This window comes from Macrotis lagotis, chromosome 1 (genome assembly GCF_037893015.1).
Source record: "Macrotis lagotis isolate mMagLag1 chromosome 1, bilby.v1.9.chrom.fasta, whole genome shotgun sequence".
In the NCBI taxonomy this organism is placed as follows: domain Eukaryota; kingdom Metazoa; phylum Chordata; class Mammalia; order Peramelemorphia; family Peramelidae; genus Macrotis; species Macrotis lagotis.
In genome coordinates, this window is record NC_133658.1 from 648,014,127 (window position 1) to 648,032,863 (window position 18,737).

At 41.0% G+C, this 18,737-nt stretch overlaps 1 protein-coding gene across 1 annotated transcript; it reads right to left on the bottom strand.

The window, feature by feature from the left end:
* Positions 1–12,990: 12,990 nt before the first annotated feature.
* Positions 12,991–17,425, bottom strand: BSX (brain specific homeobox). Its single transcript, XM_074235587.1, has 3 exons — positions 17,164–17,425; positions 14,725–14,921; positions 12,991–13,252 (listed from the first exon to the last, which is right to left on the bottom strand). The coding sequence occupies exons 1-3, from the start codon at positions 17,423–17,425 to the stop codon at positions 13,010–13,012; spliced, it is 702 nt and encodes a 233-aa protein (XP_074091688.1). The 3' UTR covers positions 12,991–13,009.
* Positions 17,426–18,737: the final 1,312 nt, after the last annotated feature.

Below are 18,737 nucleotides of genomic sequence, written 5' to 3' on the forward strand. Positions count from 1 at the left end.
TTTGGGATTCTTGAAACAAAAACAAAACAGGTTGAAAAACTAAAGCAAAAAGAAAAATTGAACTGAATTTGCTAATATTGTATTAAAAAATTATAGAACCAGATGCAGCAAGTTTAGTTTACTATCTCTTCAGCTATTATTCAAAATACATTAGCTTCTATATGGAATCAACAGTACTCTTAACAAAAGGCCTCTATCCAATTTGTATCAAGGGTGAATATCTCAGTGATGCTCCTTTGGTCACTGTTTTTTTGCATAGAGAAAAAGATAATAGGGACCTCAATTTAGTAGTTACCTCAATTTAGTGTTATTCAGAGTGTGATTATCTAGACTAGGAATTATATAGTAGTTTGGGTCTACTTCTGTTTAACATCTTTTAATAATTTGACAGCTATGAATGGTCAAGAACCAATAAATGAAAGGAAACTTGCATCAGTCCATTTAGTTCTGCATCATCTATGCTCTGATGACAAAAGAAGCATCAACAATAGGTCAAAAAGAAACTTGAGTTCCTGTACATTTTGTTTCCCCATGACATCTTCTGTTCCATTTTGATTACCATGGATAATGTAGAATTATCCATGAAAGAAAGAAAGAAAAAAAGGAAGAGAGAGAGAGAGAGAGAGAGAGAGAGGAAGAAAGGAAGAGGAGCACTGTTTCTGATTTTAAGAAAACAATTATATTTAGTGATGCAAATGGAAAAGTCTTCAATTTTTTAAAAATATTGAATGAAGATATTGTTCATTTTTAGAATGAACTAACACCTGTGGTAAATTCTTCCTCTAGCTCCATTAGAGTCCAGTTCTCATCAATGAGCAACATAACCATTCAATGGGAAACAAAAGATTCTTCCATTTATTATGCAAACACTTTAAAATACGTATTGAAATATTCCCATTCTCTTGTGAATATGTATCAGTTGCATAACTAAAAATATTTAGCCTTAAGGAATGAAATTTCAGCAATAGCTCCACCCATGTGAATTGATTCACATCCTGAGGAAGGACAAGGTAGTACCTGACAGAGATTGTTTCCTTTAGTGAATCCAGCTTCTCCACCATTGCCTTTTGCCCATGGAATGAATCCATGACTCATTAATTCTCATCAGGTAATTCTTACAAGTCTAGGTTAGTATTCTCTAAAGCAGGCATATCCCAGAGTATGTACATAACAGTCTATTTGGGGTATAAAAAGAAAATGGTCAGATTTCTGTTTATTTCTAATCTAAAAACTAGACTGACCCTCACAAAATTACTTAAATGGTTTTAAAAATTAATAATGGAGGTGGCTAGGTAGTGCAGTGGATTGAGCACCAGCCCTGGAATCAGGAGTACCTGGGTTCAAATCCGGTCTCAGACACTTAATAATTACCTAGCTGTGTGGCCTTGGACAAGCCACTTAACCCCATTTGCCTTGCAAAAACCTAAAAAAAAAAAGATATTAACTAATGATAATCTGAAATTATCATTATTGAGATATTTTTATAAAGTAAAAATTTGTCATCAGAGACATAAATATGTTACCTCTAAAAGATCATGTCTATATATGTTTAACATCTGGAAACAGAACTTTCAAATCTGGTTTTTTTCTTCCAAATTAAAGAAAGAAAGCAAGTCATTTCCATATCACAGTGGAATAGAAAAACAAAGAATTACAACTGAGACTGCAGATCCATTATGTATAACTTGCTATTCCTTTCAAATATACAAGAAAGTTATCATGTAACTTTTCCCCTCCCCCATATTTTTAAACTTTTCCCCAAATTTGCTTAAAATAAAATGTTTGAACCCATTTGTTAAAAATGTAAAAAGGCAACATACTTCACTTAATTTTGCATTGACATAGGGAAAAGGGAAATGTACTAACTGAATTTTAATTGCATAATTATTGGATAGGATTGAAAAACATGTATCATGAGTTAATAAGAACAGAAAACAGCAAATTTCTTTCATTTCTTTCATCTATTTTCAGCTATGGAGCCACTAAAACAAAAAATAAACCAAATTTAAAACCAGACCTTTGAAATACCATGTTTAAACTATGCTTTTTAAAAAAATGAACAAATTCGGATCACAATCATATTTTATTGAGAGTAAAATATGATTTTTAAACCTTTAAAAATATTTCTATTTCTTTTTTTACTTTTTTGTGTATACTTGGAGTGCATGTTCAAACTTTTTTTTAACTGATGGGCTGTTAGGAAAGTTTGGAGATCACTGGTTTAGAAGGTTAAACTTAAATCTTTTTACCTAAAGCCTTAAAAATATTTGCTAATGCCCAGGAAACATCCTTTATTGAAAAAGCAATACAGTTTGAATAAAGCTCCTCTGATGCTCAAAAAGTGAAATCAAAGACAAAAAAAAAGTAATTGGATCAGTTTTTAAGAATCTGTATAATTTCCATAGTTAACTGGAAGTAGAATACTGAATCCTGTGTGACAGGCAATCTAGGGGAGTGGTTTGAATCATTCAAGAGTTTAACCCACTTTTGCTCAGTTTGATCTGGGGACTAAAATATTTCCTCCTTTAATTTTACATAGAATTCTCAGATGCATCAAGAAGTTGAGCTCCTTCTTTCAACTATCTCCTACCTTGTCTCCCAGATAGTGATTTTTTTCTGCCTTATTTCCCCCCCTCTCATAAAATGGTGACATTTTTAAGTAGTTCTGATGAAGTCACTAAATTTGTTGTCCCTACTTAAAAATGATAATCCCCAATAATGCAAACCTCAAGCACCCATTTTTAATGAAACTGTTTGATGAATATCAAAGAGCTATTTACCTGGGTGTCTAATATTTTAATTAGATTATATTCTCAATTTAACCCATTAAACCCCCTTTGATGATCCCCAGGTTTAGTGTTTAGCCTCAGATGCAAGAGGTAATGAATACTGGACCTTTTGATTTAATGAGAATTTCGGCCTTCCAGCCTGAGGCCTCTTTGTATGCCTTTTGTTTTGCCAGCTATAGAATTCATTTAATTGAAGGAGTCTCTTACCAACACACATTAAGGAGTACAAATTAGCATCCCTTTTCCGATTGGAAAATGCAAGCAGACATTTTTGCTTTGATCTGAGGATTGTGCTGAAGGAGGCAGCAGCCCTCTGAAAATGAGCTGATGGCCTTGTTATTAGGACAAAATGCAGATGCGTCCATGTGTCACAAAATACTTAATGTCCTAATTGGTCACCTTCCACATGGTTTATTCTCCTTGTCTTATTTGTATCTTTCACATTCTCTGGCTTCTCTGCAGTATATTGGGGGTTCAGGTTTTAAACAAAATAGTAACCTTAAAAAATAAAATTTTATGCTTTGTGGTATTTTTCTATATGCTGTATTTTTTTCAGTATTCCTTATTATGCCTCCTTCCTCCACCCTACCTACATTCTTTAGCCTAAAAGATTCCTCAGGCAGCAGCATGGATATTGCAAAAGATGTTGGCTTTAAAGAGACTTGTGTTTGAATCCCAGCCCTGATAAGAGCCATGTGAACATAGATTGACCTCTGAGCCTCATTTTTCTCATCTGTAAAAAGGGATCCTAGTTACACATCTCCCAAGATTATTGTGGGAAAAATCACTTTGTAGTAAAGGAGTGCATAGTAAAACATGACCTAACATCAATATCGCTATATCTCAGCTTGTTACTTTATTCTTTGGCAAAGTTCTTTTAAAATGGTCTAATAGTGATACACATTATGCTAGAACTCAGCAAATATGAGTATTCAAAAGGAGAATAGGGACAAGCATGTATTGAGTGCCTACTGTGTGCCGGCACCGTATTAATCACTTTACAAATATTCTCGGTTTGGTCTGATCTCAGATCTTCCTGACTGCAAGTTCAGAGCTCTGTCCACAACACAACCTATATAAATGGACAGCAGTACATTGGCAAATAAGTTAAACTTAGACCACATTATTTGTTGGGAGGCATAAAGAGACTGAAAATCATACATATACCCCCAGGCCAGAATTTCCAACTCTTCCTCTATCCTAGTAGAACTCCCAATAAATAAAATTTTTTCATCTCTAGATCATTTCCTTGTGCTTTCTGTTCCGTCCTCTTAAGAAGAGTTTATGAGTAGGGAAAAGATAAGCATATGAAGGGAATTTCAAAAGAATTCTAAATCTGAGATTACCCTAAAGGACCCATATCAATCATAACAGAAGTCAGTTCTTTAGGGAACCATAGCCCTATATTTTTAAAATCCTTCAATAATAGACTTGTGTTTGGTACCAAAAGGGATGAAACAAATCCTGTCATTGTGAAAGGAACACTACAACCTGGTCACTCTACTGGTTCCCAATGTGATATCTGGCTTAGACAGACTACCTCAGGTTGTGGATGTCAATGCAACTGTTGTAGTCTTGGTATACAAGAAAGAAATGTAATAAGAATCAAAATACAAAAATAAAGCTGCTTAGAGTGAGAGATTGCTTTTTAATGCCAATATGAGCAGACATATTTAACCCTGGGGGCTAACCATGTCATAATGGTTTTGACTGAATGGAAATGTTTCAGGGATGTTATCAACCTCTAGATCTGATCTATCTAATATGCAATTCACTTTAACAGTAGGCATTGAATAATAACAGTATACTATAAGCTGACCTTTCTCTAGCAACATTTCGTCAAAGATTTAAAGTACCTCCATAGCTTTTATCTCACTTCTTAATATTCTTGAACTTGAAATGGAAGTGTTAGATATTATTTCATAGACAAGCCAGCACAGAAAGCTAAGTGACTTGGCCAAGGACAAAAGTAGATTTTTTTTAATCTTATTTTTGAATCCAGCTGTCTGTATTCCAATCAAATTTTTTTTAGGGTTTTTTTAAACAAGGTAATGGGGTTAAAGTGGCTCACCCAAGGCCACACAGCTAGATAATTATTAAGTATCTGAGGCTGGATTTCAACTCAGGTACTCCTGACTCCAGAGCCAGTACTCTATCCACTGCACCACCTAGCCACCCCCCAATCAAATTCATTTAATGCAAATCAGAACTACAAATTGTTGAAAATCTCTGAAATAAATGAACTGGTTTTGTTTGTGTTGTTCAATCATTTCAGTTGTGATCTATTCTTTGTGACACCCTTTGGGGTTTTCTTCTTGGCAAAGAGACTGGAATGGTTTGCCTTCTTCAGCTCATTTTACAGATGAGGAAACTGAGGCAAACATGGTAAATGACTTGATCAGGGCCACACAGCTAGTGAGTCTGAGGCAGAATTGAATTCAAGTCTTCCTGACTCCAGGCCCCAATCCTCTATTCATTGTGCCATCTAGCTCCCCAAATGAACTAGATTAAAGATGAAAACTTTTAGGGCAGATAGCACTGGCCCTGGAGTCAGGAGAGCCTGAGTTCAAATCCAGCCTCAGGTGCTTAATAGTTGCCTAGCTGTGTGACCTTGGGCAAGTCATGTAACCCTGTTGCCTAGCCAAAAAGAAAATTTAAAGGAGAGAATTTTTAGAGGAATGAGCTACATAAAATCTCAAAAAGAAGTATGAAGACATAAATTTGAATAAAGTCCGTATGTGACCAATGAGGTTCTGAGTCATTTGGTAACTCACTCAGCTAGCTTTTTGATTCCAAATAAGTCAGTTGACTTCCCTCAGACTCAGTTTTCTCATCTCAAAAATGAAGCTGAATTATATCGAATATCTAGGACAATTTTTTGAATCAGAAATTCTACAATTCTGTTTCCCAGAATCCTAAGTAAAAACTCTCCTTGGGTCTTCTAGGGAGAGCTTACAGGTGGGCAATAGGAGATTAGAAGGGTCATTTTAGAGTTTAACAATTAAGACATCCCAGTGCTTGACTTTGTGTGTGTCTGTGTGTGTGTTCATTCACAGAATACCTAGAATAAAGATTTTTGAGATTTCTTTGCTGAATTTACCTCCTCCCTCTTCCTGCCTTCTATCACTTTTCTCAGTTGTTGATGGCCATGTTTATTAAAACCCATAACCTTAAATCTTTTGCTTTGTGAGGTGACAAATAATACTAATTCCTTAAATTTATATGACCCCATTCTTTCTAGGAACTCATAGGACATTAGGAGTTAGCTTATAGTCCCAGTGCAGGAAGCCCTCCAAAAGCTTTCCTGATGAGTGACTATTCAGCTTCAGCTAGAACAATTCAAATGATATAACATCTCTGAGGTACCTCAAGGCAGTCTGGAATATTTTTGACCACTCTTAATTGTTAAAACCTCCTTCCATATACTGTGCTGAAGTCTACCTACCTGTAGCTTCCTCAGTTCTAATTCTGTCCCCTGAGGCTATTCAAAAAGAAATTTCATTTTTCTTTTACATGGTACTCTTCAGATATTTCAGGACAAAGTCAAGGGTGTGTGCAGCACATTTCATTAGGATGTATATCTAAGGAATCTTTTGAAGGTGAATACTTACTGAATAAGCAGTCATAAAGGATATCATTTAATCCAAACTAATGAACTAAATTTTTTTGAAGATTTTTTAAATTTACAACTAAACTTTAAAAATATAAATTTTGCAATGAATTCCTTTTAATAAAATACTTTCCCTTTTCCTAAAATATAAAACAATCTTTTCAGCCTGATCTTGTTAAAAAAAAATTTTAAAAAGCATTTCCAACTGAACTTTGCCCCTCCTAGCCCTGCATTTTGCCTTAAAAAAAAAACAGTGATGGAGTTTAAGGATTGGTTGTCTAGAGGTACATCCTCTTAAAACTTAAAATTTTCATTGTTTTGTCTTCCTTGCCTGTAACAATTATATGCCATGGGCCACATACTATTGGATGAATCACAGAAAACTGAATCACAGAATAATGGGGGGAAGGGGCAGGGAGTCCTCAGAGACTGACCCAAACTCTGCAGGCTTCAGAGCCTAGACAGCCATATGAGAGGGCTGCTGGCCCAATAGTGAATTTCTATATCTATATCTATATCTATATCCATATTTATTTCTATATCTATAATGACAAGTCACATGGGAACCTTAAGTCTTCACTTCCCTATACTAAACCCATACAGTTCTTTTGTTGTGTTGTTGTTGTAGTCCTTCATTCAGGAAGAAGACTAATGTCTCCATTTGCTGGGAATTAGATTAAGTGAGGCAAAGTTGTGCAAAGTCAGCTTCACTCTCCTCCAGAGTCATTGAGGTCCAATGGCAGGACAAAAGTCACAACAACTGGGGATGGCCTGGGATTCAGTGGATGACCCTGGCCTTTTTAAATTAAGTTCTTTCCCAGTACTTTTATTCTCTATTCCTCCTATTAGATGGTTTTCAGTCCCCTTTCAGTGCCAGCCCAGTCACTATTAGTATTCTCTGAATATCCAAAGTGTTTTTAGCACTTAGCATAGTGCTGGAACATCGTCATTGCTTGATAAATACTTGTAGACTGGCATGTGTGATCCAATTCCCAAAGCCTGACTTGGCATATGCTAAACTATCCTATTGCATAGTCCTAAAAAACCCACAACTTGACTGACTAGATCCTATTCCCAGCTTGAACACTGATGCTTTCTGATTTTTGGACAAGATGTTTTGATTTTTTCTACATCATCCTATCACATCACATCAACAGCAGCAATAACTGAGATTTGTGTTTTAAGGTTCACACATCATTTTCTTCACAAAAACCCTTTGGAAGCTACTGTCAATATTATTACCCTCATAAGTGAGGTGAAGAAAGGTAAGTAACCTATTCATAGTTACACAATCAGTAAAGGACAGAGTCAGGATTTGAATTAGCCTATTTTCCATGTCCTATTTTGATGTCATAAAATATAGTTATGCTCTTCTTAGAAAAGACAGTGAGCTGAGGAATTATCTGACCCAATATGACACATTGAAGGATTTAGAACTGGCAGGACCTTTGTTGTAATCTAATTCAACTCCCTCATTTTACCATTGAGGAAATTGATGCCTGTAGAGTTAAAGTGATTTGCCCAAGATCATACAGTGGGTCAGTGGCAGAATTGGTATTCAAACCAGATCTTTTCTTTACAGATCCAGCTTGCTTTCTATGTAGTTCATTAATGCGGGTTCCCAATTTCCTATCATGAGTTCTCTGCCCCAGCCAGATGGATCTACTTATTCACTGTTTCAGAAAATACTTTGTTCATACATATGTCTGTGTCTTTTATCTGTGGGTCCCCTTGCTTAAAATACCTCCTCCTGTTATTTCATAACACCATTTAAAAATCCACTTAGAACTTAAGCATTGCAGTCAGCCAGGTGGCACAGGGGATAAAGCACCAACCCTGGAATCCAGAGGACCTGAATTCAAATCCAGCCTTAGACACTTGATAATTACCTAGCTGTGTGATCTTGGGCAAGTCACAAAAAAATTTTTAAAGAACTAAAGCATATGTTAACTTGTGGCATCAAAGTCATTCTAACAAACATTCTATCTCTGATCACTTCCAACACTTCATTTTTTTCTACCTTTGCTCTCATTCTTTGGATGACTGAAATATCATCCTGCCCCATATCTGTTGATGTTCTAACTAACCTTCAAAACCTAGTTCAAAAGTTACTTTCACTAATTCTTCCAAATGTATGTGATCTCTCTCACAATAGAAATCTCATAGATATGGAACAAATGAGAATAGTACGAAGCCCTTTCTGGATATATATGTCTTATAACTCCAAAATAGGTTTATGATTTTAGAGTGCAGAAAACACATTTTAAAAACTCCTCCAGTCTTTGGCATAGTTTTTCTGCACATAATATACACTTAATTTTTTTTTATAGAACAGTGAGGTGACTCAATAAATAGAGCACCAGCCCTGAAATCAGGAAGATCTGAGTTCAAATTTGCCCTTAGACACTAGCTGTGTGACCTTAAGTAAGTCACACATCCAGGGCTATCTCCAGTCATCCTGATTCATATCTGAGCAGTGGATCCAGATTACTCTAGAGGAGAAAGTGAGGCTGGTGACAGTTCAGCACAACCTCACTTAAATCCAGTTCACTTGCTTGTCATAGCATCACCTCCCTGTAATCATCATTGTCATCACCATGCATTTAATTAGCATTTATCGAATGAAAGAATGAACAATAATGCCACTACTCTCAGAATCTACTCTGATATAAAGTCCATAAAGAGCAAAGACTCCTGAATGAAAAGTTTGATTTTAAAAATAAATCTAGAGGGAGCAGGTAGGTGGCACAGTGGAGCTACAGCACTGGCCCTGGAGTCAGGTGGACCTGGATTAAGTGTCTGACCTGAAACACTTAATAATTGCCTATGTGACATTGGGCAAGTCACTTAACCCCACTGCCTTAAATAAAATTAAAAAAAATAAATCTAAAGCATGGGTTTGCCCAATTTTTAAAAAGATGTATGCATTTTCAGTGCCAGAGCTAAGTATTCATTTCTGTAAAATATGCATCGAGTAACACACCTTAAATCTTCCTAAGCAAGGAAATAGGGCTGAAATAGTTCTTTCTTCAGGAATTCAAATAAAATTCTTTTTTTCAGCTTGGAAATTCTAATTGGCTAACCTTAAAGGCCACCCAAAGGCAAAAGATCTCTGCATTATATTGAATGACTTTTTCCCTCTGCCCCACCAATTCCATATTTAAAAAAAAGAATCAGCTTACTGATATTTCTGCTTGCAATATGACTTGCCACTCATTTTAGTAGTACTATCAGACCAGAAAATTTGAATTCAAAGAAACAAAAGGATGCCTTAGCCAGCCTACTGCAAGCTTGGCAGCACCATTACCATGCTGCACATATCTTTTAACTTAATCAAAAATAATGGAAACCAGCGTAAAGTGACATTAGGACTTTTCCCATAAGGAATGTTAATACACCACAAACTGTAAGTTATTTGCTTTTGGTTTTTTGTTGTCCTGGTTGTTTTTCAGTTCTCTATGCCACCAATTAGTCAGCACTGGATATTCACTGGGAGCATCTTCCATTTATTTTCATTTCCAAGGACAAGGTAAAGATACAACTAAGCTTGCTACACTTAGTTACTTGCTAAAAATAAAAGAGTAGAAGAAAAAGAAAATTGCCCCCATATTTGAGTCTGTATTCTCTGTGTGATTCAAGGACCTAAAGAAAGTCATTCTACTTGTTTTCTCAATTACACAATATTTCCACTCACTTCACAGACTTTTCCCAAATCACATTTAGTTGCTATATTTTCTGGATCTGGGAGCACTTAAGATGTCTTTTCTGCCTCCAAAGTTATCACCCTAGGGGTATCATCTACTTTCCCTCCAAGGATCCCAGGGAAGCTCTCATTCTCTGATTTTATTACTTCCAGAGCAAAGTCTTAACTTATTGTTCACATACCCTCAACTTTAAATTCTGCCTTGAAATTAACAATCAATAGGGATTGGGGGATTTTGAGGCTAAACTTTAATAGTCTCACCCACAGAAACAGCAAATTACAGAGGTGAAACAACCATCCAGTAATGAAGGTAAAGAGTCATATCAATGCTATTGGGAAACATCCTGGTACAGTTGAAAGAGCAATAGCTCTGGTGTCAAAGGACTTTCTTTCAAATCCCATCTTGGAGGCTTACTTATTATGTGTAACCTTGGACAAGTAACATAAGCTATCTGTGATCTCCTGATCAACTGTAAAATGGAGTTAAATAAGATATCCTCTGAAGTTCCTTCCAGTTCCTAGAGCTATGTTCCAAATGCTCTAAAAGTCTCAGTTTCCTCAATGTACATAATTTTGAGGATTACACGATAAACACTCTTTGAAGGCAGGCACTATCATTTTCATCCCCCCCCCCCAGCACCTCTCTCAGAGCCTAGCAAGTAGTAAGTAGTCATATACTTGTTGATTAAATGAGATGAAGCCTACAACAAAGTAGTTTGAAACTGCAGATAATATTCAAAATAACAGTCTTAGTTTCCCAAATGAATCATATGGTCTGCCTACCTTGCCTTAAATAGCACAGCTCATGGGCTTATCAAATCAAAATTGTTACAGCTAAAAGAAGTCCTAGAGATCGTCTATTCTAACCTATTTCCCTCAATCCACTATTGAGAAAACTGAGGCTGAAAGATGAAGCAGGTAGAGAACTGGGGCAGTTTAATCAGTCCCTCTATAAAGAATAAATCAAGTGACACATTCCCCTTCTTCCAATCTAGGTAGCTTTGCTTAAATTGTAACAATTCCAGTTTAAGGAAATAGGGAAACGATGGAATCGAGGGATAGAAGACTGAGGATTACACTTTGACAAAAATGTGTGGATACATCTATATACACATACACGTATATAAAACAGTTTTCAAAAAAAATTGTAAAACTTTTTTTTTAAGAAATTCCGAATGCTAAAGAATGCATTGTCGATTTCAGAGCTGGAAGGTTACAAACGGTTGGTTTCTTTTTATCAAGTGGCTAAAAATTCGAAAGTGAAGGGAATAGGGAAGGGTGAGTTACAAAAAGTTCCATCTATTTTAGACTGGGCACAGGAAGCTGGCTGAAGAAGGACCAGGGTGGGCGAGGAGTGGGGAGAGGCGCGGAGAGATTCGCGATGGGACGTTTCAGGTCTCGGTAACAAACGACTCCAGGAGCCTGAGGATGGTTCCCAGCGTTTCCGCCGAGCCCTTTATTTTCCTAAAGAGACTGCAAACCCCACAGAGAGAAAAGGCAACATTCGACCGAGCTCCGGATCAGGCAGGAGAGAGGAGGAAAGTAGACAGTGATTGTCTCCCTCCTCCACTCCTATGCCCCCCCAAACAAGTGCAAACCCGAAGAGAAGCTATCTCTTCTGCCCTCCAAGTCAGAACAAAACACAATGCTCTATTCCTAAAGACATGACTTTAAATATCGCGACATTGCAACCGAGGAGGATTTCAATATACAGAGATTTCTCTTTTAAAAAAAATGGCCCAAAGAGACTGTGCCTGTCCCGCCTTTCAAAGGGAACTAATTGGAGTCTGAAGCCACGGTCCTTGCACCCCCTTCTCTCTTCTTCCGACGGCCATTGGATGGTTGGGGATTTGACTTTGATTAGCTGGCCTGATCAGGGCGTGTCTGAGTAAGGTGCCCAAATAGCTGTAGTTAGGTACCAGCTATGGGCAGGAGTAATAACTCCAGAGAGGACGTTAGACTGAAGAATCGTAGTGAGCAGACTAGGAAAAATGGCTCTCTCCTCTCTCTCTGTCTGTCTGTCTCTGTCTCTCTCTCTCTCTGTCTCTCGCTCTGTCTCTCTCTTTCTCTCTCTGTGTGTGTGTGTGTGTGTGTGTGTGTGTGTGTGTGTGTGTTTGTCTGTCTGTCTGTCTCTCTCCGTCTCCCTCTGAGTCTATTTCTGTCTGCGGTGTGTGTGTGTGTGTGTGTGTGTGTGTGTGTGTGTGTGGTGAGGCCCCAAACTGGAAGACGGTTCTTATCTTAAGAGTATGGATACTTGATCTTTGATCTCTGATCCTGGAGAGGGTAGCTCTAGCGAGAGGTGCCTGTGGCTTTCTCTTACCCCTGATTCACTTGTCTCCAACCGGGTCTAAGAAGAAAGGGTTGAGGTTGTTGCTGGAGACGGAGCAGCCATGCCTGAGCAAAGGAGGCAGCAGGACTGAGAAAGGGTTCTGCAAGTCAGAGGAGAAAGAATCCTCTCCCCAATCAGTTTCAGATCTCTTCCGTCTGGACCTCTTTTGATCCCTATTGAGCTAGTCTTCTGTTGGGGGCTGTGGTAGTATAAACATACCCTCAGTCCTTTCCTCAGCCTTTAATTGGTACTAGCCGGTGAAGGGGGGAGTACTGGCATTGGGCCGGGTGCGGTTTCGTGGAGGAGACTGATGGGGAAGGAAGGACACCTTGAAATATGGTCTAGGACTGGGCGCCAAACTCTCACTATGAAGGGTCGATGGGAATCGTGACTGGAGTAGAAGGGGTTATTTGTTTTTCAAAAAAAAAAAGCAGGAAAATGGCAGCCCTACCCCTAATCGGTCTCTTAGTCTCCTCAAAACCCAGGAGTCTGTGTCCCCTCTGCAAAAAGAGATCCCAAGAGGATTGGCCTCCCTTCTCTGGTCCCAACCTTTCCCTTCCTCCCTGCGACTCAACAGTTCAAAGTTGATGCGGCCCGGGCCCCAGCTCTCCCTCGTCCCCGATGTCCACTTCATCCTCCGGCTCAGTAAGAACGAAGGGGCCGGCTACTGGGGGCCCAGCTCGAGGCTCAACCGGCACCGCCTCGGAGGCGTGGGGGCTGCGCTGGGGGCTCTCCTGGCCGCTGGGTGCCTTTGGCTCGTCCTGGCTTTTCCGCAGCTGTTTTTTGTGCTTCATCCTCCGATTCTGGAACCACGTCTTCACCTTCCCCAAGGGAAAGAAATAAAACCCGCGTCATACATTCCGACAGGTAGTCACGGTGACAAATACCTGAATCACTTATGTTGGGAACAATGAAATATGCACTTCGCTAATTATTCGATAACAGTGAAAGCCTAGACTCGGTATAGTTACTAACCTAAAATTATAAAGTCCGACTAGAAAGAATGAATGAGTTAAAAAGGATCGTTACTATAAAATTAAAAATCCTGAAATAATGATGCTGAAGAATAGTGCTAATAATTATCAGCTATTGGTATCGATCGATAAGCCTCAGATCCCCCCCCCCCCCCCCCCCCCCGCCGTCACCTCCTGATGAACGTTTAGTCCAGAATGGAGATTTGGTAGGAAATAGCAAAGTCCTATTTTTACTCTTGTCACTCCCCTCAGCCCTAGGGCCTGAGACAGGGCAGGCTCATGGTTTCGGAGTGGCTTGAGTTCCGAAGCACAAACATTTAAAGTGAGGGCCAGGGAAAGGAATGTAGCAGAAAAAGTCAAGGAATGGCTAAGAATGAGACTGGAGATGAGACTCCCTAATGCTCTTGAAGCACTGAATCATATAAGATGTCAGAGCTGAAAGGGACATCAGATATAGCTCATATCTCTTTCATTGTAATTACAGCAGAGTGAAAGAAATTCTTAGCTTCTTTTGCAAACAATTTGTATTAAATCTTATAGTTTCCATATATATATATATATATACATATATATATATATATATATATATACATATTCTGATTCTTATAGGTACAAGTGCTAGTATTCCCATTTTACAGAGGAACTTGAGAAGAGAGATGACTTGCCCAAGATCACACAGGATATTGTCTTCATTCAAACTCGGGTACTATGACTCTAAAACCAGTACTCAGTTCTATTACATTTTGTTGAATTCCTCTGAGGAGCTGGGGGGTGGAGGGAATTCTGTACCCAGGAGAAAACTGGTAGAAAACTAAAGCGGCAGGACTAAAGATGAATGAAAGCACATTTTGAGTCAGCCGAAGCAGTGTTAGCAGCACTAGGTTCAATATCCAGTTCTCCCAGGTATTATTAGTTCTAGTCACTATCTGTTCGACCTTGGACCAGTCACTGTCTGGACTGAATTAGGTGTAAAACAGAGATTCCTAATTGACCTTTGGTGGCATCATATCGTTCCCCTGCAGAGGAAGCTTTGTGGGAGTTAAAGGTAGAGTTTGCTGGGACGCGATGGACAGTTTGGTTCGGAGTCCTGGCTCTCTTGACCCTTCTGGGTACCACTGTGGGCTAATTTATCCTTTCCAAGCTCCTCTTCGTCGTCTGCAAAATGGGAATGATAATACCTAAAGTGACTACTTCACAGGCTTAGGGGGAGCTTTGTAAACCTTGAAATGCTATAGAATAGTGAGGCCTGAGGGGCACAGAATTATCAGAAGAGCTTCGAATGGAGGAACAAGAGGTCAGCCCTCCTCTGACTCCCCTACCTGAGTCTCCGACAGGCTGAGCGCCGTGGCCAGTTCCACCCGCTCTGGGGTGGATAAATAACGTTGGATCTCAAACCTCTTCTCGAGGCCCGAGAGCTGAGAGTCGGAAAAGACCGTGCGGGCTTTACGACGGCGGCAGTGCTTCCCCGGAAGATCGGTATGAGGGGGATGCGGGAACAACGCAGAGACCGGCACCCCTGGCGAGGAGGGAAGGAGAGCCGGTGTGGGAGACAGGCCCCAGCCACTGAGAAGCCACCCCAGCCCCAGAGACCTTCCCACTGCCTCGCGACTCAGAACTGGGTGCCTACGCCTTGCTAGTTCTTTCTCCTCTTTTCACTGGGGGAGCGCAACCCCAAACCCCAGGGGTAGAAAGGAAAAGATGACTGAGTAAGAAAAGACTTGAGCATTTTTTTTTTGAATGAACTCAGTAGAGAGTAGCCTCCGAAGTAACAGAAAACGAGAATAGCTCCTTAGATGTTCAAAGAATCCCGTATTTGTGTAGGCTTCAAAGGAAAACTCGAAAGATGGGAAAGATCTCTTTTCCTGTATTCCATAGCCTCTCTCTTCTTCTCCTGGAGGTCCTGATCCATCAGCCACCGTAGCCATTTTTCCCCTTAACAATACTTTCCCTTGGGATGCTTTCCCAGACCGAACCCCTTCAGGAAGACAAGATGGGGTCAATGGGAGCTTTCTTCTCCCGTCTGTTTCCTAGCCTAGAGGCTCTCATCTTGGGAAAGCTCTCCAGTCTTCCTCACCCTAAAATGGGGAGGGGGGAGAGGAAACGGAAGGAACAAAATCAAGGCAAAAGTACCTCGAGTGATTTTTTAGGTCAGTTCTTGACTGAGCCTCACTAGACATTTCCCATCTGGCACGTTAGTTCACGGGTTTATTTGGGGGGTCGTCAGAGGAAAGAGATTTGAACTGGGACCCCTGGAACGTTCTCTGGCTGCGGACCAGAGGTTGTATTGGGTCCCTGTCATGACTTCCCTAGCCAAATTATTCGCCTGTCTTCATGAAACACCGCTTTACAGTGAGCTAGAACACGGGGAAACAATTTAGAACTATTCTTCGGAAAGGTGGGCGAAGGATCAGAAATTCTGAACACGGTCCCCAGGACTGGGAAGGGGATCGTGGTCTACTTGGAGTAATGTGAACACGCATCTAGTTGGCCACTTCGATTCAAAATGTTTCGATCTCCTGTGGAAATTAGCCAAAGACTCTGGGGTCCAAGTGTCATCTGCATTTTAGGAAACTGAATACATCCCAGCTCTGGTCCCGGTACCAGTCCCGGACGTTGGTGTACCTTATCTCAAAAGTTCTCTCTTCTTTTTTTTTTTTTTTTTTGGCTTCCCACGCCCCAATCTCTCTCACCGTTTTCCCCACCACCATTTTCCTCAGACTGTGAGGCCCAATTCTGGAGCTGGAATTAGCTCTTCGGCTCTAGGAAATGTCCTCAGTGGGTCGCAATAGAGCCCCTTAATCTGAGAGTTAAATCCCCTGTTTAACCTGACCCCTTTTACTTCCCTTGCCCTTTTTTTCATTCAGACATTGGCCTGACAATGACTCCTTGACAGAAATGTTCAAGACCGAAATAACAACTTTGGTCTCCTAAATTCGGAAGATGAGGGAAATGAGAGAGAGAGAGAGAGAGAGAGAGAGAGAGAGAGAGAGAGAGAGAGGTATCCTGCCCAGCCCATGCCTGTCATTGAGGTGGAGCAACATTTGGGCTGCGCAGAGAGGTCAAAAAGGAAATGCATCCCTCCACCTTTCCTTCTCCACCCGTTTTCGTCATCGGCTTCGGGGTCAAGCTGCCCGTCTGCAAAAAAAATTTTTAAACCAAGTCTGAATTGGCAAGTACTGGATAGGGCACTGAACCCTCGGGAGCCTCATTCTCTATCGCAAAAGTCCGACAGGATAACGGAAGAGGCGATCAGACACATAGGAAAAAATATCTCAAAGGCATCTGCTTCTGGATTCCGGATCTCTTGGATCTGGAACTCTTGTAAGCGGGACGGAAAAACGAGATGGAATTGTATAACCAAAGTCCTTTGGGGGAAAAAACAGAACCACCACTATCATGATCAAAGGGCCAGCGTGAATAATGTTTAGTAATCTCCTGGTGCATTACGAACACCTTCCCCTGGGCCTCGGGACTCATAAGTAACTCATAGTAAAGAACATTGGAGATATCTCGTAATCTTGGATTCCTCAGGTGTGTCCCATACTCATCTTTCTACTACATGCCTCCGACTTCCACTTTTACTTGGGGAGAGATGTTACCAAGGGGGCGAGAAGCATGAACGCCGGCCTTTCCCCTCCCGGGACTAATAGTCCGAGGAAGATCGAAAAGCGAAAAAGCCTTTTCCCCTCTTTCTTCCCCCCCCCACCCCCATCCCCTCCTCCCTCCTTTCGCATATTCCCTCAGTGCCTGCCACTTACCCGAGGTAGTAAGGAAATAAGGGTGATGGTGGTCGCCTTTGTGGAGAGGATGATGCGGGTGAGGAGCCAGGAGGGTCGGCGTGGGCATGAGGGGGTAACCATAGTCTAACAGGGGGACTCGGGAGGCCAGGGAACTGGCGAAGTGGTCAGGCGCTACCTCCCGCAGCGGCTTGGGCTTGTGCAGCAGGATGTCTTCGATAAAAAAGGACGTGGGCCTCTGGGAAGACACGGGGTGGAGTGGGGAGGTGAAGTTGAGGTTCATTTTGAAAGGAAGTGGGGTAAGACCAGAGTAGGGTGAGGGGGGCGGGGGAGAAGCTAGGCAGCTTCTAGTTATCCAGGGGGTCGTGAGGCGCTACCCTCTCAGGACTCAGTTTCCTTGGTGTCTCTCCTCTGGCCTGGGCAACCCCAACGCTGGAGAGGCTAGGAGAGAACTCCAAGGTGGGCTGAATCTTTGTGGCTGGAGAGTTGGCTGCTGGCAGAGGGGAGAAGGGGAGAGCCAATGGCGAAGCTGCAAATCTCGGTGGGAAGGGGAGGGGGAATGCGAGGGGGAGGCTGGCAGCCGGCGCGGTCCTAGCAGAAGGTAGACTGACTGGGCGGGGTGGGGGCGCTGTCCGAAGTGCTGAAAGGCTCCCCTAGCCCACTCCTGTAGGAAGCCGGATGCCCAAACTGTATTGGGGGAGCCTTTGACTATTTCAGTCTCAGCCCTGAACACCTGGAGGGGCTGTATCACTTCTGGCACCTCTCTTTTGAAATAATTTTCAAAAGGAAATAGATGAAGCCTTACAGAGTCGGGACATACACTCTCAGGGACAATGGCAATAATGATGAAGGGGTGATTTCCTCCGGGGACTTGGCCTTGGTTTAAATCGACCGTGGGGATGATAGCAAGGGGCAAAGGGGGTAACGTAAGGAGAACGGGGTTCCAACAGTTGAAGTGGAGGGCTGGTCGATTAGCTGGATCTGTAAGGTAAATAATGATCACAATACTTTCTTTACCTCAGTTATCTGGTAATGATAGTGTGGGGGTATTTTTTATCTAAATTATCAGGATAATCTGTGCAGTATGAATCCGCCCAGCCCTACTTCCTGGCCTCCTCCATTTCCGCTCTACTCTCATTTCCAATGCTTCCCCTGCCACATTCACTCCCAGTCTTATTTCCTCTGAATGTGGCCCCTTCACTTCCCACTCACCCCCCCCCCAAATTGCATCCTATCGAGGTTCTTTCCCCATCTTCCTTTTCCACTCACTCGCCTTTCATTTCCCCCCTTGTCCTCTTGTAATCTTTTGTCTTTTATGTTTATCTTTTTCTAATCTGTCCCATTTATTTCCCTGGAGTCGATCTGCTAAAATTAAGGTGATAGTCTACAGCACAGCAGGGGTAATTTCGGCTCGCATCTCCGAAAATTGCTCTAATTATTGATGTTAAACTCAGGGAAATTAAAAGAAGCCACTTCTCTTCCATCTCCCGATTTTTAAGCTCTAATTTGTTGAAATCCAGTCGTCATCACAATTCCAATCACTACTGCTAATAGTAAAAGTGTTTTAATAGAGACTGAGTCCTCACAACCCATGC

Coding starts and splice junctions, on each gene's coding strand:
- BSX (XM_074235587.1), bottom strand. CDS start 17,425: ATGAACCTCAACTTCACCTCCCCACTCCACCCCGTGTCTTCCCAGAGG. Junction 14,922..17,163: donor TTATTTCCTTACTACCTCGG/GTAAGTGGCAGG, acceptor CCTCCTCGCCAG/GGGTGCCGGTCTCTGCGTTG. Junction 13,253..14,724: donor TCAGCCTGTCGGAGACTCAG/GTAGGGGAGTCA, acceptor CCCTTGGGGAAG/GTGAAGACGTGGTTCCAGAA.